General features: G+C 44.1%; 1 protein-coding gene across 16 annotated transcripts in view; it reads right to left on the bottom strand.

Moving 5' to 3' along the window:
- Nucleotides 1–21,331, bottom strand: part of sox6 (SRY-box transcription factor 6) — a 720,990-nt gene that overhangs the window by 498,494 nt on the left and 201,165 nt on the right. For 15 of the 16 annotated variants that reach the window (XM_068046281.1, XM_068046293.1, XM_068046282.1 and 12 more), the window contains one exon: nucleotides 3,360–3,392. The exons of the other annotated variant lie outside the window; for it this stretch is intronic. Coding sequence is in view for 4 of the 15 variants with exons in the window: in XM_068046285.1 (XP_067902386.1) it covers nucleotides 3,360–3,392 (33 nt within the window). In the remaining 11 variants the exon portion in view is untranslated. The remainder of the gene's footprint in view (nucleotides 1–3,359; nucleotides 3,393–21,331) is intronic. 16 annotated transcript variants of the gene reach the window in all.

Genomic DNA, 21,331 nt, shown 5'->3' with positions numbered 1-21,331 from the left:
AAGACTGGAGGATAGCTAATGTTGTGCCTTTATTTAAAAAGGGCAGCAGGGATAAGCCAGGGAACTACAGGCCAGTAAGCCTTACATCAGTGGTGGAAAAGTTATTGGAAGGGATTCTGAAAGACAGGGTTTATATGCATTTGGAAAGGCATGGTCTGATTAGGAATAGTCAGCATGGCCTTGTGCGTGGGAAATCATGTCTCACGAATTTGATTGAGTTTTTCGAGGAGGTGACCAAAAGCATTGACGAGGGCAGGGCGATGGACGTTGTCCACATGGACTTTAGCAAGGCCTTTGACAAGGTCCCGCATGGTAGGCTGATCCGGAAGGTTCGAACACATGGGATCCAGGGTGAGCTAGCAAATTGGATACAAAATTGGCTTGGTGATAGGAGACAGAGGGTGGTAGTGGAGGGTTGTTTTTCAGATTGGAGGCCGGTGACCAGTGGTGTGCCGTAGGGATCGGTGCTGGGCCCTCTGTTGTTTGTCATATATATTAATGACTTGGATGTGAATGTAGGGGGCATGATTAGTAAGTTTGCAGAAAACACCAAAATTGGTGGTATAGTGGACAGTGAAGAAGGTTGTCTAAGGTTACAAATGGATATAGATCAACTGAGAAAGTGGGCAAGGGATTGGCAAATGGAATTTAACGCAAACAAGTGTGAAGTGATGCATTTTGGGAAGTTAAACCAGGGCAGGACATATACAGTGAATGGCAGGGCCCTGGGGAGTGTTGTTGAGCAGAGAGACCTTGGGGTGCAAGTACATATCTCCCTGAAAGTGGCAACACAGGTAGACAGGGTGGTGAAGAAGGCATATAGCATGCTTGCCTTCATTGGCCGAGGCATTGAGTACAAGAGTTGGGACGTCATGTCACAGTTGACGTGGAACGCCCTGCCTGCAACTGTAGTAGACTCACCAACTTTAAGGGCATTTAAGTGGTCATTGGATAGACATATGGATGAAAATGGAATAGTGTAGGTCAGATGGTTTCACAGGTCGGCGCAACATCGAGGGCCGAAGGGCCTGTACTGCGCTGTAATGTTCTAATTCTAAAAAAAAGTTGTACATAATGTTGGTTATGCCACATTTGGAGTACTGTGTGTAGTTCTGGTCACTGCACAACAGGAAAGATGTGATTAAGCTAGAGAGGGTGCAGAAAAGATTCACAAGGATGTTGCCTGGTTTGGAGGGCTTGAGTTATAAAGAGAGATTGGATAGGCTGGGTCTGTTTTCCCTGGAGCGAAGGAGGCTGAGAGGGGACATGATAGAGGTATATAAAATTATGAGAGGCATAGAAAGAGTAGATAGCCAGAGTCTGTGACTAAAACCAGAGGGCATAGATTTAAGGTGGGAGGGAGGAGGTTTAAAGGGGATCAAAGGGGTAAATTTTTCACACAAAGAATAGTGGGTATCTGGAATGAGCTGCCCGAGGAGATGGTGGAGGCAGCAACAGTAGCAACATTTAAGAGGCATCTGGACAGCTACTTGAATGAGCAAGGCATAGAGGGAAATGGAATTAATGCAGGCAGGTGGGATTAGTTTTGATAGGCATTATGGTCGGCATGGACCCGGTGGGCCGAAGGGCCTGTTTCTATGATGTATGACTCTATGACTCTATGGACAAGCCACATAATTACTGTGGCTACAAGAGCAGGTCAGAGGCTGGGAATTCTGCAGTGAGTAACTCACCTCCTGACTCCCCAGTGCCTGTCCACCATCTGCAAGGCACAAGTCAGGAGTGTGATGGAATACTCTCCACTTGCCTGGATGAGTGCAGCTCCAACAACACTCAAGAAGCTCGACACCATCCAGAACAAAGCCGCCCGCTTGATTGGCACCCCATCCACCACCTTCAACATTCACTCCCTCCACCACTGATGCACAGTATTAGCAGTGTGTACCATCTACAAGATGCACTGCAGCAACTCATCAAGGCTCCTTCGACATCATCTTCCAAACCTGTGAACTCTTCCACCTAGAAGGACAAGGGCAGCAGATACACAGGAACACCACCATCTGCAAGTTCCCCTCCAAGCCGCACACCATCCTGACTTGGAACTATATTGCCGTTCCTTCACTGTCGCTGGGTTAAAATCCTGGAATTCCCTTCCTAATAGCACTGTGGGTGTACCTACACTGTGGGTGTACCTTGAGAAGGTGGTGGTGAGCTGCCTTCTTGAACCTCTGCAGTCCAAGGACTGCAGAGGTTCAAGAAGGCAGCTCACCACCACCTTCTCAAGGGCAATTAGGGATGGGCAATAAATGCTGGCTTTGCCAGCGACACCCACATCCCATGAATGAATTAAAAAAAACTTTATCCTTCCGCAGAATCCCATGGCCATTGATGACTCACTACCGTCATTTTGCCAGAGGTGTGGCACGTCCCATTTACAGCAGCAGTGAGAAAACAGGGCATAAGCAAATTCTGACTGAGGCTGAAGAGTGTCAGAGGAGACAGCAGGATGGTGTTGGGTGAGAATTGAAAGTACGGGCACTGGAGATGCACAGGGGCAAACGGGGGATATGTAATACTTTCCTTCTGGGTTGCTAGGAGATCAATCATCAACTTCAGGAGATTCCCAGGCAATCTGGGAAGGTTTGGCAACCCTACTGCTATCCTGCCTTTTCAACCTAATTTTGGGCTAAGCAAAGAGTAGCAGATTATACACAAGGCTTGTTCTCTGCCACAGAACAGAGATCCAAACTGGAATCACAATATGGCTTATTTACCTTCTTAGCTGGAGGATAAGTTGATGTGAGGATGTATCGGAAAGGGGGGGGGGGATAAATAAAAAATCAACAAAGAGCAAGTTAAACAAAGGCCCTTTAACCTCTTTGAACAGTGAATTGAAAGTCTCTTTGGGTGAGTCCACCTGGTAAAGCTGAGATATTTGTTTCCTGACATGCCAGCACCTTTCATTTAGCTGAAAATCACAGAAGACAAAGTATTGTTGTAAGAGGCAATGACCTTTGGTGTCCTTGGAGTCTGCCGTGACCTTTCATCTCCGTTATCCCCAGTGGTCTCCTCTAACAGCTCTAAAACTCTGTCCTGCTAGGCTGAATTCCAATTCCTCATAAAGCCCTTTCCTCTCAAAACAAAACCAATCTCTGCACCAAGGTGGGAGAGAAACACAAGTGTATTGTTCTGTGCAGATGGGAAGTGGGAGTTACCACAGCAACTGGCCTAATCCCCTCTTTTTACCACCTTTTAGCCAGCCAATCAAGTACGCTACCTTTTAAATTATGTGCTTGAATACCAGTGGCCTATCTGGGTGCTTTAATTAGCTGTGATTTTTTTTTGTGTAACACATACAACATGATGGGCTAATCGAAATTTGCAAAATAATGACGTACCTCCACAAAATATTCCTCCTCCCGAGGCCCAGTCTAAGGAGAGAAAAAACAATAATGAGACCATTATTAAGAGAGGGCATTAAAATGCTGGTCTACCATTAAACACAGAACTTAATTGTTCTGGCCTTGTCCACACAATCAACAACCTATTGTTTAAGAGTTGAAAAAATAAACGATTGGAGAATGGGTGCCATAATGATCAGTCTGTGCTGCCATACACGCACCATCCAGAACTGTCAACAGGGGCTATTACAGAATTTCTCGACAGACAGTCACTTTTTGTCGGAAAAGGTAATTTAAACAGCAATGTCTGGGAGCTGCTAAAACAAGCCTCTGTTTGTTGTTTTATAATTGTTCAGAAACAGCTAATAGAGAACAAGAGAGAAGAAAACTGGGGAAAGGGACAGAAAGAGAGAGAGGGAGGGGGTAAGACATTTTTGCATTGTGGTGTTGTCAATGGGATATGCTGCATATTCCCACCATTGATGACACTTTTTAATACAGAGAAGTGGAACCACAGAGAACTGACAGCATATGAGATGCAGATTTCTGTGGCTTTTGTGATCTGTTGTTGGATCTCCTCATACAACTAAATACATGAGCTAGATTCCCTCTCTTTTAGCTATGGGAATTGAAATTTTCATTAGGCTTTGATATAGAAAATAAGTTAAATAGGACAGAGCACTGCACAGATGTCAATGATCTCCACTTAAGGACCATGCCCCAGGACCACTAATTACCATATAAAACACCAAGAAAGAGGTAGAAATAAAGGGGTACAGCAAGGGAGTGAGAGAACGAAGGAGAAAGAGGCAGACATTATTAAGTGGACCTCCCTTGTCGCCACGAGTCCACAACATGCTTCGTTTATCTTCATCTAGTCAAGCAAAAATAATTAAGAATCTGACTGTTACATACTTTCCTTTTTTTTTTACATCAAATAATGTCAGATATCTTGGGGGGGTGGAGTGGGGGGAGCGGTAAATGAGAGAGGTAGAAAATCTTTTGCTGCCGTGATTTATTCAGCATCTACCTGAGAAACAGATATCCTGTCTTAATTATTTTTACACCATATCTGAAGATATGACAGCTATGACAAGGTTTGAATTTTTCCGTATTAGTAAAAAGTGTATCCTCAAATTAATTGCCATTCTCCTCTATATTTAGTTGCAATTATTAAGTGGTGGAAATTAGGCTTTTGCAATTTGAAAATCATTCAAATGCTTACAAGGAACAAAATGCTCTGTTTTTTTTTTTAAAAAGCCCTCCCATCACCCCCCCCCCCCCCCACCCCCCCCCCCCACCCCCTATCCTTCCTCTCTTGAAGGTCAGTGGTGAAATAATGTTCCATGAGCCTCGTGACCTCCTAGTAACTCCCTCATATGGTCATTCTTTATAATGCACACCTACAAAATGAGTGGAGGGCTATTCAACTTGAGAAGCATCGCAGCTGAACTCAATCCTGTCCATGAACAGCATCTGCTTGCATTTCCAGTAAAGGTCAATGGTTAGCAATCAGAAGTGGGAATGTTAGCCAACTTTTTAATTTCCGTCATCTCGTGGCACAAAGTATTATTCCAGCATCCCCACTGTTCCCCCAGCTGAGGCTCTTGTACTTACATCTCTGTTACTGTGATATTCAAATCCAGAGTTACCAGAAAAACAGAAATGTCGTGTGCATTTATTGATATATTCACCTATGTTAAAGAATATTCCACACGTGCTCAATTCACTCTGTGTGTAGTTAGTAAATAAATTGTGACTGAAGTGACAAATAGTTCTAGCAAACTGTGAATTTATCAATCCTATTTTCCTAACTCTAATGTGAATGTGCATTTGGAAAATATATAAAAGCCTCAAAGAGACATTTCCTATTTTGCTTTCCATTTGGTGATGCTGCACAGATCAAAATGGCACAACCTGCTTTATTGATGGAATTTTTGTTTAAAAGGTTCTTCTGCTTTCTTGAAATGGCAGAGGTGATATATTGGGATACTTCGACATGCAGCTGAAGCAGGCTAACAAAAGGGATACTGTCTTGTGAGATGTTTCTCCCCTCAGTACACAATTGCACACAATTCTTTTTAATGCATTTCTTTATTTGTAACACCTCATCTAGTAAATAAACACAAAGGTCCTGAAATTCCAGCATGGATCAAGGATGGAGAGTCTGCAAGCCAGAATTTGGTGCAGGACTTGGTTCTGCGGGGATTCCACCCTGGTTATATTGCTGGCAGGGATTTCTGGTGGGGGCCTTTGGATGAATCTTCTGCCAACCTCACCTACACAAAAAGGGGCATGTCAGGCAAAGTTCTTGGACTTCTTCTGCAAATCTTACACCCTCATTGGACATCAGTGGAGCTCATGCCAGCTTAGAGCTGATGTGAGTCCCAGTAATGCTTGTAGAAAGGCTCCAAGACTTGACAAAGGAAAGCACTTTACAGTCCATAATTGAAGTCGCTGTTGTAATGTCAGAAACACAACACCTAATTTGCACACAGCAAGATTTCACAAACAGCAATGAGATAGTGACCACATAATCCATTTTAGTGATGTTAGTTGAGAGATAAATATTGACCAGGGTAAACTCTGTTGCTCTTTGAAATAATATCATGAAATCTTTCACATTCATCTAAGAGGGCAGAGGCCTCAGTTTAATGGCTCATTTGAAAGATGGAATGAGACATTAAACCAAGGCCCCCTAAAGGAAAGTTAAGGAGACCTGCAGGAGAGGGCCCTTGCAGCCTATCCCACCATCTACCTGGTGACAACCCTGGCTTCCAGGCCATGCGATTTTCTGCTGCTTCCTGCCAAATTCCCACCTGGTCTCAGTGGTAAGTGGCTAACGGGATTAAATGAAGTCTGGTAGTTAAATTAGCCTGGGCTACTACTATCATTAGTAGCATTCCTAATACTGAACATTTGTTCCTGCTGGGGGACTTTAATGCCAGGGTTGGGGCCAACCATGACTCTTGGCCCTCCTGCCTCGGGCGCTATGGCATTGGAAGGATGAATGAGAATGGACAGAGACTGCTGGAGTTGTGTACCTATCACAACCTCTGTATCACCAACTCGTTCTTTCATACTAAACCTTGTCACCAGGTTTCATGGAGGCACCCAAGATCACGTTGTTGGCACCAGCTGGACCTCATCGTCACAAGGCGAGCCTCTATAAACAATGTCCAAATCACACGCAGCTTCCACAGTGCGGACTGCGACACCGACCACTCCCTCGTGTGCAGCAAAGTTAGACTCAAACCAAAGAAGCTACCTCACTCCAAGCAGAAGGGCCGCTCGTGCATCAACACTAACAGGATTTCTTATCCACAGCTGTTACATAAGTTTCTAAGTTCACTTGAAAAAGCCCTTCAAAACACTCCTGCAGGGGAAGCAGAGATGTAGTGGGCCCACATCAGAGATGCATCTAAGACTCAGCAATGACCACCTTTGGCAAACGTCAGAAGCAGAATGTAGACTAGTTTCAATCTCACTTTGAAGAGCTGGAACCTGTCATAGCTGCTAAGCGCATTGCACTGTTGAACTACCAGAAAGCCCCCAGCGAGTTAACATCCGTAGCACTTAAAGCAGCCAGAAGCGTTGCACAAAGAACAGCCAGGCGCTGTGCAAGTGACTACTGGCAACACCTATGCAGTTGTATATTCAGCTGGCCTCCGACACCGGAAACATCAGAGGAATGTATGATGGCATTAGGAGAGCTTTTGGGCCAACCATCAAGAAGATCGCCCCCCTCAAGTCGAAATCAGTGGACACGATCACCGACCAATGCAAGCAAATGGACCGCTGGGCACAGCACTACCTAGAACTGTACTCCAGGGAAAATGTTGTCACTGATGCCGCCCTCAATGCAGCACAGTTTTTGCCAGTCTCTAACCAGTGGAAAAGCCCCTGGGAAGGACGGCATTACCCCTAAAATAATCAAGAGTGCCAAGCCTGCTATACTCTCAGCACTCCATGAACTGCTTTGCCTGTGCTGGGATGAGAGAGCAGTACCACAGGACATGCGCGATGCCAATATCATATTCTCTATAAGAACAAGGGTGATCACGGTGACTGCAACAACTACCATGGAATCTCCCTGCTCAGCACAGTGGGGAAAGTCTTCGCTCAAATCGTTTTAAACAGACTCCAGAAGCTGGCTGAGCGTGTCTACCCTGAGGCACAGTGTGGCTTTCGAGCAGAGAGATCCACCATTGACATGCTGTTCTCCCTTCGCCAACTACAGGAGAAATGCCGCAAACAACAGATGCCCCTCTACATTAGTTTCATAGATCTCACCAAAGTCTTTGACCTCGTCAGCAGACGTGGTCTCTTCAGACTACTAGAAAAGATTGGATGCCCACCAAAGCTACTAATTATCATCACCTCATTCCATGACAATATGAAAGGCACAATTCAGCACAGCGGTGCCTCATCAGAGCCTTTTTCCTTCCTGAGTGGCGTGAAACAGGGCTGTGTTCTTGCACCGACACTCTTCGGGATCTTCTTCTCCCTGCTGCTCTCACATGCGTTCAAGTCTTCAGAAGAAGGAATTTTCCTCCACACAAGATCAGATGGCAGGTTGTTCAACCTTACCCGTCTTAGAGTGAAGCCCAAAGTACGGAAGGTCCTCATCAGGGAACTACTCTTTGCTGACGATGCTGCATTAACATCCCACACAGAAGAGTGTCTGCAGAGACTCATCGACAGGATTGTGGCTGCCTGCAAGGAATTTGACCTAACCATCAGTCTCAAGAAAACGAACATCATGAGACAGAACGTCAGAAATGCTCCATCCATCAATATTGGCGACCACACTCTGGAAGTAGTTCAAGAGTTCACCTACCTAGGCTCAACTATCACCAGTAACCTGTCTCTCGATGCAGAAATCAACAAGCGCATGGGAAAAGCATCCGCTGCTATGTCCAGACTGGCCAAGAGGGTGTGGGAAAATGGCGCACTGACAGGGAACACAAAAGTCCGAGTGTATCAAGCCTGTGTCCTCAGTACCTTGCTCTATGGCAGCGAGGCCTGGACAACGTACGTCAGCCAAGAGCGATGTCTCAATTCATTCCATCTTCGCTGCCTCCGGAGAATACTTGGCATCAGGTGGCAGGACCGTATCTCCAACACAGAAGTCCTCAAGATGGTCAACATCCCCAGCATATACACCCTACTGAGCCAGCAGCGCTTCAGATGGCTTGGCCATGTGAGCCCCATGGAAGATGGCAGGATCCCCAAGGACGCATTGTACAGCGAGCCCGTCACTGGTATCAGACCCATCAGCCGTCCATGTCTCCGCTTCAAAGACATCTGCAAACGTGACATACAAAGATGACGTCCTGTGACATTGACCACAAGTCGTGGGAGTCAGTTGCCAGTGATCGCCAGAGCTGGCGGACAGCCATAAAGACAGGGCTAAAGAGTGGCGAGACGAAGAGACTTAGCAGTTGGCAGGAAAAAAGACAGAAGTGCAAGGAGAGAGCCAACTGTGTAACAGCCCCGACAACCAATTTTATCTGCAGCACCTGTGGAAGAGTCTGTCACTCTAGAATTGGCCTTTATAGCCACTCCAGGTGCTGCTTCACAAACCACTGACCATCTCTAGGTGCTTACCCATTGTCTCTCGAGACAAGGAGGCTAAAGAAGAAGACATTCTGGAGCAGGGATCAATTTTTAACTCACACCACTATCTACTGCCTGAAACAATCTTTCAGAAATTAGGACAAAGGTCCATGGGGTCAATGTTTCAAGAAGATTCCCCATAGAATCATAGAATAGTGTATCATTATTTGTAGAATCGCCAGGAACAATGGTATAAGTAAGAACAACAGTTTCATTACCTCTTAGGGATGGATGGTTTTAATTTTTTTTACATAATTTAATTTTACATCATTTAAGAAAGAAGTAAATGAAATAGGAAAGGTGAATGGGCAAAAATAGCTCAGAGATAGGGGAACTCTTCCAAGTCCTGGGGGCTGGGTGAGTCCTCCTGACTAGGAATGTATCAATAATTCAACAGAGTCCTACCGAGTGTGTTAATATTCTCAGGGAATCCCTGAGAGCATGCCAATATTTTAAGTGTCCTCAAGAATGTATCGATATTCATAAGTGGGTCCCTGGGACTATGTCATGTGTTTCAAGGTTTTCTGGGAAAATGATAACACTTACAGAGGGTCCTCAGGATTGGTATCAATATTTTCAGAAGGCTCTCAAGAGTGTGTTGATATTAGCAAGAGGTCTCAGATGTTTGTCAGTGCTTTCAGGGCCCTTCTGGGAATGCACCAATACTTACAGGGGGTTCTCAGGACCGTCACAATATTAACAGGGGTTATCTTTAACGGTTTGAAAAACACTGCCTTCAGGATTCAAACTACAGAAGCACCATCATTGTTAAACGCGTTCAGACCTTGTTCATTTGTCGATTTACTCTTTAAATTAAGTATTTAGGGACAGTAAATGTCCTGGTAAAACACAATTTCAATAAAAGCACCTTTTCCAGTTGTCCACCAGGACCACATAAATTTTATAATAAACATTGCACTTTGTTCCAGGCTGTAGCCTGTTGCACAATTACAGAAATACTCATCTTCAGACAATGACTGCAGTTCACAACATAATCTGAAACTCTTGATTGTGTTGCAGTCTCAAAACATACTCCCACCCAGTTTCACTCATCATGCATATGCAGGGGAAGAAGCAACAAAAATAAGTGAAATAGCCATTCCTTAAGCGCAGTTTAAGTAGCTAGAACCCAAGAGCCTTTTACGTGCTAAATTAACAGCCAAACAAGCGGATGAAAAAAAAACAATTAAGTGAAATCTCAGTTTAATCTCGATCTGATCATCCAGTCTTTCCCACTCCAATCATAGCCTTGTGTGTGAGATCTTTCTGCCGGCATTTCTCATTTAATTAAAGCAGACATTGACAGAAGGACATGGATTAGGCCTGTAATGATGCATTTACTTAGATTAAACGGAGTCTCCTTTTGGAGTAATAGCTCAAACAAAGAACAAAAGGAAATTGTTATGAAACAGCCTTTTATCCCAGGCAAAGGTCACATTGTAAGGTTTTTAATTTTGTCAGCCGCTGTTAATCTGGTCTACACTGATGGAACACGAGAAGCGCATTTCAAAGCCAGTTATCATAATACAGCCATTAAACCTGCAAATTAAAATGTCTGATTTTACACAGGTTGCTTAGATTCAAAACCTCTAATTAGCATGTGGCGCGGATTTTTTTTTGTGAGGAGAGAGGGGCTGAGGGAAATGCTAATGACTTGCTGCCAGGTGACCATTACGCTCTGTGTGTTAAAAAGGGAAACCTCTGAACCAAGCTGCACACTTTAAAAGATGCCACTTTTTCCACTCTTTCGGCACTTTTATTCTTCCTCCCTAATCATACTGACCACCATTTAAGGGCCCCAAAAAAGCAGATGCCGGAGGGGAGAAGACACCAAATGAAATCAAGGCAAGGGTGAAGGGTCATGTTCATGGGACGTGCTGATGGCAGGTTAAGACAAGATAGAGGATGGGTACATTAAAGGGGAGGAGGGAAAAGAACAGGACAGCAGTGAGCTAGATGGGAAGGGTCAGATTTGTGGGAGAAAAGAGGAAGTCCAGGGAGTGCCTCGATGGCAGACAGGCCTGGGGTGAGGAAGGGTTGGCAGGGGCAGTTGTGCTAGGGGACAGGGATCAGTTGCAGCTCAAAAGAACGAGAGGATTTTGGGCAGGGCTAAGATAAGGAGGAGGATTGAGAAAGGTTGTATTTAGAGGGGAAAACAGCAGAACAGGCAGGGTCAAAATGGGGGAGCAAACAAATCTGCACTGATGGGACAGAAGGAGAGACAGAGAGACAGTAAGATTGAGGAAAAGGGCTGAGCAGAATCACAATGAAAGGACATAAGAACAGCAATTGACTCATTAAAGCTGGCAAGATATTTATGAAAGCCTGTAACTCCATTTTTATATTACTTTTTTTTTCTAAAAGTTCAAACACATCAGTGTGAAAGCTGCAACTGCTGAAATACATTGTGGCAACTGGCTGCTGTCTTTGTTTCCAGTACTTGTGGCAAAGAAACTGCACACGTCTACAATTCAATACAAATACCATTCCACGGATCACTGATGCCTTGAGGAGTGCACCCCACAGTGTGGTACTGAGTCATACGGAGCAGGTTCGTTTCCTGGTCTGTGCTGAGTCAGTCCAGGGAGTTGTGCGAGTGCTACAATTGGCTTTGGCGCCCCTCTCTTATGGCAGCAAAAGTCAGCCAAGATTCCCACTGTCGGCCATTGTCCACTAATGTGAAGTGCATAAGTATGGACACCAGGTAACAGGCTTACCTGTGATAGCCCCATTGGTTGTACAATCTGCCAGTCAATCTCTGCACTCATTCAGAAGTGTCCAGTTAGGAAAAACACTTCCAGCCTGCCAGCACCCATGAAATTGTATGCCAGCATGAGTCAACACCTCCATGAGAGGAATTAAGAGAATAGAAGTGATTGGATATGCATAGAAAAATGTGTCTTTTTTTTAATGATATTCTAGCAATTTCCCATAGTCATACAGCACTGAAACAGGCCCTTCGGCCCACTGAGTCTGTGCCGACCAACCACCACCCATTTATACTAACCCTACAGTAATCCCATATTCCCTACCACCTACCTACACTAGGGGCAATTTATAATGGCCAATTTACCTAACAACCTGCAAGTCTTTGGCTGTGGGAGGAAACCGGCGCACCCGACGAAAACCCACGCGGTCACAGGGAGAACTTGCAAACTCCACACAGGCAGTACCCAGAATCGAACCCGGGTTGCTGGAGCTGTGAAGCTGCATTGCTAACCACTGCACCACTGTGTCAGCATTATTCCTCATTCTGATCCTATTTGATGTTTGCCTTCATCTTGTCTGCCTTCCAATTTCACTCATTACTTCTCTACTACCTGTTAGCAGTTTTGCTTCCCTCCAATCTGAGCTCCCTCTTAGGGACCCAAACCCCTTACAATTTAGTTTAAACCTTCCCCAACAGCATTAGCAAATCTCCATGCGAGGATGTTAGTCCCGGTCCTGCTAAAGTGCAACTCGTCCATCTTGTACAGATCAGATGACACCAACCACTGTCAAGCAGGAAAAGAAACTATCTTATAGACACATGCTCTGAGAAACCTGGCTAGTCAAACAGGTTCTCATATTGCTGTCTAAGCTAAAGTCAGTGTCAGTCAGATAACAATCATTGGTTCAATGAAGAATGCAGGAGGGCATGCCAGGAGCAGCACCAGGCATACCTAAAAATGAGGTGTCAGCCTACTGAAGCTACAACCCAGGACTACTTGCATACCAAACAGCAGAAGCAGCATGCAATAGACAGGACTAAGCAATCCCACAACCAACGGATCAGACCTAAGTTCTGCAGTCCTGCCAGATCCGGTCGCGAATGGCACTGGACAATTAAACAACTGACAGGAGGGGGAGGCTCCACAAATATCCCCAACCTCGACGATGGAGGAGCACAGCACATTTGTGCTAAAGACAAGGTTGAAGCATTTACGTCCATCTTCAGCCTGAGGTGCCGAGTGGATGATCCATCTTGGCCTCCTCCTGAGGTCCTCAGCATCACAGATGCCAGTCTTCAGCCAATCTGATTCACTCCACATGATATCAACAAACAGCTGTAGGCACTGGATACTGCAAAGGCTATGGGCCCTGACAACAAGCCAGCAATGCCCAATTCCCTGAACAAATATATAAAAAAAAAATTACCAGAACTACATCCTCCCACCTAATGTTTCACAGTGCTGGTAACACAATGGCATGTACAGAACCCAAGGGGCAAAAACAAGGTTTCATTCTGGAATTTAGAAGAATCCTTTGAGTGACTACATCAAGCAAATATTGACACTTTAGCTCATTCCTCCAAGTAGTGTTCAAATGCCAAAATGCCCCAAGAGTATAACACTTATGCTCTGTTGAGCCAAATTTTCCAAGATAGTCACACTTATGTAAGTTAAGCGGCAGCTCACAGCTGAAAAGGTAGTATTAAACTGATCTAGTTGATCTCCACCTATTCCAGATGCTGCCTGTGAATGGCCTGTACAGGAGCTTCAGTAGCCTGGTGAGAAAAAAGAAACAAGAAATGTCCCCCAAAGAGTAAATAAGGAAGAAGGGTTTCCTGTAGCGGCAGGGTCGTAACCAGAAATCACCAGATTTGAGACAATTGCAAAAGAACCAGAGGGGAAACAATGAGAGTATTTGCGCAGCAATTTATGATCCAGAATGCATTACCTAAAAAAGGTGGGGGAAGCAGATTAAATAGTAACTTCAAAAGGAAAGGTTTACAGGGCGACAGGGAAAGAGCAGGGGAAAGGACTAATTGGACAGCTCTTCCAAACAGCTGGCACAGGTATGAAGGGCCAAATGGCCTACCTCTGTGCTATTTGATTCTATGAAATCCCAAAAACTCCATCTATCAACAGCACTGGCGAACTTGCAGACAGTAATTAAAGTGCTAAACTCTTTTACAAGAGTATAAGTGTTATACCATGTAATGCACAAGGTATATCATCTTTTAAGGTGCAACAGAGGCCTTTTAAGGCTAGACTCTAAATATTGTTAACGAACAGAGACATATGTCATTCAGATTTTAATTGGTGTTTGTCCAGGCAACTTTGCATATTATAATATGCTTGTAATTTCAGACTGCATGTGAGAAGTACATATCAAAAGCACCTAGTTTTTCAAGATTATTTTGCATCCGTAACAATGTATGATGCCTGGAGTGTGACGTCTGCAGTGTGACGTCTGCATACCGTGTTGCCATTTTTAACATATTACTAGCAGGTGTTGCCCGCAGCAAGGCAGATGAGGTGCTGCATTATGAGAACAGTTTTGTGCCATGCAATACATAATGTAATATTCTGATAAAGTAGAACCCTTGACTCCTTAAGACAACAAGGTCTGATTGTTGTTAAGTAAACATAGGTTCAGATCAGTAAGAGTTTGATTGTCGTTTGGTCAGGATATTGGCTAATTGTAAGGTGCCTGTTAGTTTTGGGCCCAGGTCAAGAGTGCCCATCATTCAGTAGTGGTGTTCCTTCTCTTCTTTTCAGATTGACTGTTTTGTATATGTAACAGAGTGTGACACTTGATACACATTGCTGTACTGTTTTTAATATATTAACTTGTGGATTTCCTGTGGTATTAGCCATGATAAATTGGATGATATGCTGTTTAGAATGACAGTAACATTATACCATGTCACACACAATGTATTCTGCTATGTTTTAAGCTGGTTTGTCCATTTAAGGATTATACTTACAGCTATTGTTTTGGCTCCCTTCCCTTCTGACCAATGTCACAAGCCATTCTCCTGACTATGATTGCAGGCAAGTTACCAAGTTGCGGCTCTTCAAATGTCACTATTCAATCACACAAGCACTTCCTCACCACACGACAAACCAGCAGAGATCCGGAGCTCACCTGTGAGAAATGATAGCTACCATACCACATCTCATCGTTACTGAACTGCTATAATCATTTGATTTGTTTTTTTTTTAAGTGAAAATGAGCATACGTACACTGAAGTAACAGTTAGAAGCTGAATCTATGAAACTGACTCGAAATTGACATATACAAAATTGACACATGCTAAGAAAAGTAACAGTGCAGCTTAAAGCTATTCTGTTCTGAGTCAATTAATACACAGGGGACACCAAGCAACCCATAGCCCCCTCCACAGCACCCTGCACACTGCCACCGTTCTATTTCACGTTCTATCACCAGTAATAAATGTAAATAAAAGAAATTGGCCAGTGCTCTACAGTAAAGGTTAATTACACATTGGTAAAGGTTAATTACACAATGGTAAAGGTTAATTACAGTGCTTTTATTTTACGAATTTGAAACACCCGTAACTGACAGGTGATGAAATCATGCACAATGTCTTTCTGAGTGATCTAACCCCAGCAATCAGCTCTTAATGATGTCAGTTTGAGTTTGCTGTGTGTCACTTTGTGACTCTCTGCTATTTGAAACATGGCACCATGCTGGTTTGAAATAAACGAGCCATTACTTGGCCCTGGATACAATGCAACTAAGGCATTGCTTTGTGTGCATGGCACATCATTTTTGAGTTACACTGTGGTGAAAATACCACCCTGAACCAGAGAATGCAGTCACATCTTGAGAAACTGATCACTTTTACGAAGAATGTATTTCCAAACTGGTGAGCGGTTGGATTTTAAGCTTTTTAGGAGTCTTGTTGTATGGTAAATTATTTTGCAAGTTTAAAGAGGAGTGATATGACTGATGGTGCAAATGACATAACCATTAACTGCATCTCCTCTGAAAACATTTTGGGGTAATTTTGACTTTGGGCAATATGGGATAAGCCGCCCATGATACACCATGTGGAGAGATGTACAATGAGTGGCTGATCTAATATCACCCATTTTCTTTACATTATTGCCCAAAGTCAAAATTACACCCACTGAATCTAAACTAAAATGTAAAACCGTATTACACATGTATTTCCCGGTAGCCCACATTGATTGGCAGGTGTAGGAGCTGAATATTCAGAATAGGCCGTTTCTGACTCTTCCCAAAGCTGAGCCCACTTGAAAACAAGCCAGTAAAGTCATTGTATTCATCAGATCACGTTAACCAAAGAGACAGCAGGAAGGAGAAAACTGCTAATTATGTAGATAAACCATATTTTAACATTGATGCAGTTACAGTATGTTGTTTTTGTCTATTATTTCACTTTTGTTGTGTTAATATAGTGAAACCCTTTTAGACTATTCTACTGTATGTGAATAGTCTAAAAGTCACAGAAATAAATATTACTGTAGTCCTGATGGACATACAGATACGGGTGGGAAAAGCTCTTACTAAAGCAAGAATATTTAACAAACAAATTGCATTCTTCAGCCCATTCAATTAGTAGGGTGCTTCTAACAGTACAAAAGATAAAAGCACAATAAATCTGCATCAAGGGAGGCTAATGGGAATATGTTGATGAGTATGTTCTTAAGATTTCTACCCCTTTTTTCTAAGATATTTTTCTTCTTCTCCGGACACGGTTGAGGGCCCTGTCAACAATAGTGGGGCGGAATCCTCGGTTGAGGAACAAGGTCATATCAGAAGCACCGTCATGGAAGGTGGCATCATCAGAGCAGATGCGTCGGAGACGGAGAAACTGGGAGAATGGAATGGAGTCCTTACAGGAGGTAGGGTGTGAAGAAGTGTAGTCCAGGTAGCTGTGGGAGTAGGTGGGCTTATAATGGATATTAGTAGACAACCTATCCCCAGAGATGGAGACAGAGAAGTCGAGGAAGGGAAGGGAAGTGTCAGAGATGGACCATGTAAAGGTGAGAGAAGGGTGGAAATTGGAAGCAAAGTTGATAAAGTTTTCCAGTTCAGGGCGGGAGCAGGAAACGGCACCGATACAGTCATCAATGTACCGGAAAAAGAGTTGGGGGAGGGGGCCTGAGTAGGACTGGAACAAAGAATGCTCGACATATCCCACAAAAAGACAGGCATAACTAGGACCCATGCGGGTACCCGTAGCAACACCTTTTACTTGAAGGAAGTGAGCGAAGTTGAACTCCAGGCACACAAATAAACGACATCACCTTCACATGACCTGTTTGCAGAGACTACTCAGGATCAGATGGCAAGACAAGCTTCCTAATACTGGGATTCTCTCTCTGACTGACATGCCTAGCATCCATACTGAAGAGAGCTCAGATAAGATGGGCACTGAGTTAAGTTTTAGGAGCAATGTGTTTGAAGATGACTAATCAGTGTAATTTGAGCACGAAAAGATCTATTGTATGCTGGATACACATGATTGTTGGTCCGGAAGAAGTGCTTGCAGCTCTGGCCTTGCAAAGGTCATATTTCCTGTTGGCCAGTGCAACTCTGTTTTGTTCATAGGAAATGGCACCTTTGCTGATGAGACTGCACCATATAGATCGATCCTGTGAGGCTCTCCCATATCTCAGGGGCGATGTTGAAACTCTTCAGTGAGACCTTCAAGGTATCCTTGAAGTGTTTTTTCTGGCTTCCAGGTGAATGTTTCCCTTCAATTAGCTTGCAGTAGTAAAGCTTTTTTTTGGCAAGTGCTCATCAGGCATTCTGGCATGTCCTGCCCATCTTATCTGAGCTCTCTTCAGTATGGATGCTAGGCATGTCAGTCAGAGAGAGAATCCCAGTATTAGGAAGCTTGTCTTGCCATCTGATCCTGAGTAGTCTCTGCAAACAGGTCATGTGAAAGTGATGTCGTTTATTTGTGTGCCTGGAGTTCAACTTCGCTCACTTCCTTCAAGTAAAAGGTGTTGCTACGGGTACCCGCATGGGTCCTAGTTATGCCTGTCTTTTTGTGGGATATGTCGAGCATTCTTTGTTCCAGTCCTACTCAGGCCCCCTCCCCCAACTCTTTTTCCGGTACATTGATGACTGTATCGGTGCCGTTTCCTGCTCCCACCCTGAACTGGAAAACTTTATCAACTTTGCTTCCAATTTCCACCCTTCTCTCACCTTTACATGGTCCATCTCTGACACTTCCCTTCCCTTCCTCGACTTCTCTGTCTCCATCTCTGGGGATAGGTTGTCTATTAATATCCATTATAAGCCCACCGACTCCCACAGCTACCTGGACTACACTTCTTCACACCCTACTCCTGTAAGGACTCCATTCCATTCTCCCAGTTTCTCCGTCTCCGACGCATCTACTCTGATGATGCCACCTTCCATGACGGTGCTTCTGATATGACCTCCTTTTTCCTCAACCGAGGATTTCCCCCCCACTATTGTTGACAGGGCCCTCAACCGTGTCCAGCCCATTTCCCGCACCTCTACCCTCACCCCTTCCCCTCCCTCCAAGAACCGTGACAGGGTTCCCCTTGTCCTCACTTTCCACCCCATCAGCCTCCAGATCCAAAGGATCATCCTCCGCCATTTCCGCCACCTCCAGCGTGATGCCACTACCAAACGCATCTTCCCCTCCCTTCCCCTGTCAGCATTCCGCAGGGATCGCTCCCTCCGTGACACCCTGGTCCACTCCTCCATTACCCCCACCACCTCATCCCCATCCCATGGCACCTTCCCCTGCAATCGCAGGAGGTGTAATACCTGCCCATTTACCTCCTCTCTCCTCACTATCCCAGGCCCCAAACACTCATTTCAGGTGAAGCAGCGATTTACTTGTACTTCTTTCAATGTAGTATACTGTATTCACTGCTCACAATGTGGTCTCCTCTACATTGGGGAGACCAAACGCAGACTGGGTGACGACTTTGCAGAACACCTCCGCTCAGTCCGCAAGCAGGACCCTGAGCTTCCGGTTGCTTGCCATTTCAACACTCCCCTCTGCTCTCATGCTCACAACTCTATCCTGGGATTGCTGCAGTGTTCCACTGAACATCAACGCAAGTTCGAGGAACAGCATCTCATTTTCCAATTAGGCACACGACAGCGTGCCGGACTGAACATTGAGTTCAATAATTTTCTTTTTAGTTATTTTTTCTTTTTTCTTTTTTACATTTTTTGCGATTTTTTTTCTTTTGTTTATTTCATTTCATTGTAGTTTTTTCAGTTTGCTTACCCACTGTTTTTTTTCATGTTTGTACTGCTGTTCAATCTTCAGTTCGTTAACACCCTATCTGTACTAATGCTTTGTCTTTCAACACACCATTAACATATTGTTTGCCTTTGCTCCATGACCTCTTGGTCAGCTATGTGGCCTTGTCCAATCTGCACCTTCTCCTTTGTTATCTCTTGCCCCACCCCCGGCTCACTTGCTTATAACCTTTGACATTTCTAATATTTGCTAGTTCCGAAGAAGGGTCACTGACCCGAAACGTTAACTCTGATTCTCTTTCCACAGATGCTGCCAGACCTGCTGAGTGGTTCCAGCATTTCTAGTTTTTATTGCTGGCCTTAGCTATTCTGGTGTCGACTTTTGTGTCTATCTGAACTGCTCTGGGGAAGGTGCTGTGGAGGTAGATAAATTTGTCGACTGTTTCGAGCCTTTGACCATTGACTGTAACAATTGGTTTCACATACTTTTGTGGGGCAGATTGGAACGTGACATCAGTCTTTTTGGTGTTGATTGTTAGATTGCAGTTATCACATGTAGATGAGAAATGGTCCATGCTAATTTGCATTTCTTGTTGTTATGCAGGCCCCCACCTGCCAAGCATGAGGCATATTAATTTTGCCACATGAACATTAAATTTCAAACTGTTGTTGAAGTGAAGAAAGGACTTGCTTTAAAAAAAATTGCCAGATCTTGGCTGGAAGGACAGTTGCATATTAATAGACAGCACTTGGAAAGAACAAAGGAACATTCCCTGACACATTTAACCAACAATGAACTTTTGATCACCAGACGTTAAAGGTGGGGGAGCTCGCATTCTAGGTTGACTGCTAAGATGGCTGAATACACAAATGGACATGGTCAAACCAGTTAGTTACATAACTAATTTGCTGGGCAACCTCAGTTTTTTTGAATTTGTACAAACAGTTTGGGCAGAAAGCAGAATGCTCCTGGATGGAAAGGATCTCTCCTGGCTGGCTCGTCACAGCCTCCTGTCTGCCTGCTCCCATCTCTTTCTCACGGAACTCCAAATCCACTGAAGACACATGAACCCCAAGACAGAAAAGTCTCCTACAGCAAACAAGGTTTAAGAAGAATACTAGGCCCCAACGAAAAGCAAGATCTACCTACAATAAAGGACACTGCAGTGAACTCAAAGAACCGTATCACAAAAAACTTCCTCAGATATTGCCTCAAATTTTTCCACTTTATTTCTTCTGTTTTCTTTCTGTCTCTATCTGCAAATGTGTATCGTCTGTGCATGTTAGCCAGGGCGCGTCGTGTATTCATAGGCATTAACCCACTTAGAGTTTAAGTTTAATTAAATTTCACTTTTCTTCTTTAAACCTGAGAAAACCTGTTGTGCTGGTTTCTTTGCCTTATAATTGGAAAGCAGTGGACAAAGATTCACCAAGGAGGAGCTAAAAGCACGGTGTGTTTAAAAATTAAACCCTGTTACTGTAAGACCAGGTGAAGGCTGAAAGGGAACCCTAGACCTCTTTCTCACCTGGTCATTAAAAAGCTAGTCTAATGATGGCCATGAAACCATTGTCGATTGTTGTAAAAACCCATCTGGTTCACTAATGTCCTTTAGGGAAGGAAATCTGCTGTCCTTACCTGGTCTGGCCTACATGTGACTCCAGACCCACAGCAATGTGGTTGACTCTTACATGCCCTCTGAAATGGCCTAACAAGCCACTCAGTTAGGGCAATTAGGGATGGGCAATAAATGCTGGCCAGGCCAGCGATGCCCACATCCCGTGAATGAATTTAAAAAAAATAACATTGTTCTGAAATGGCATTTAGCGCACAGTCATCAGTGAAAAGAAAGTCATGAACCACAGCTTCATGCACTTTGGTTTTGCCTTATAGTCTCTTCAAATTGAAGATGTTGCCATCTGTGCGATATCTAATGTGGATGCCACTTTCGCTAACACCAGATGCTTCAGCAGTTTAAGTTGCAAGCCCACGTAACTAATTGTTTTCACATGTCATTGGTGTATCATCAGGGCCATTCTTGAGTTGTCAATTTCATCAGAGGGCAGTGCCAGCCTTTTTAAAGCTCTTGGTCAGCCTTTGCTAATTTTTCAGATTGGCATGTATGTTACCCATTGATAAACCAATAATCTCACTAAGCTGAAAACCACCTGGTGCAAGAGCCTCTCGCAATCACCAGGAGCAGAGCCATCCTCTCTCCCCAAACCTTCCCCCTGCAGGTATCAACTAAAGTTAGAGTTTAAATCAACGGGTGTAAATGAGCAACCAATTAGCTGCGAAATATTATTCACTTACCAGAGGTCAAACAAAGAAAAATTCCTGCTGTTTAACATCTCAGTATTTTTATTATGGTGAAATATTTCTAAAATGTAATTAGTTT

This window comes from Heterodontus francisci, chromosome 14, assembly GCF_036365525.1.
Source record: "Heterodontus francisci isolate sHetFra1 chromosome 14, sHetFra1.hap1, whole genome shotgun sequence".
Classification (NCBI taxonomy): Eukaryota; Metazoa; Chordata; class Chondrichthyes; order Heterodontiformes; family Heterodontidae; genus Heterodontus; species Heterodontus francisci.
The sequence above is the reverse complement of the archived record's forward strand: the minus strand, read 5'-3'. Positions and strand labels throughout refer to the sequence as shown.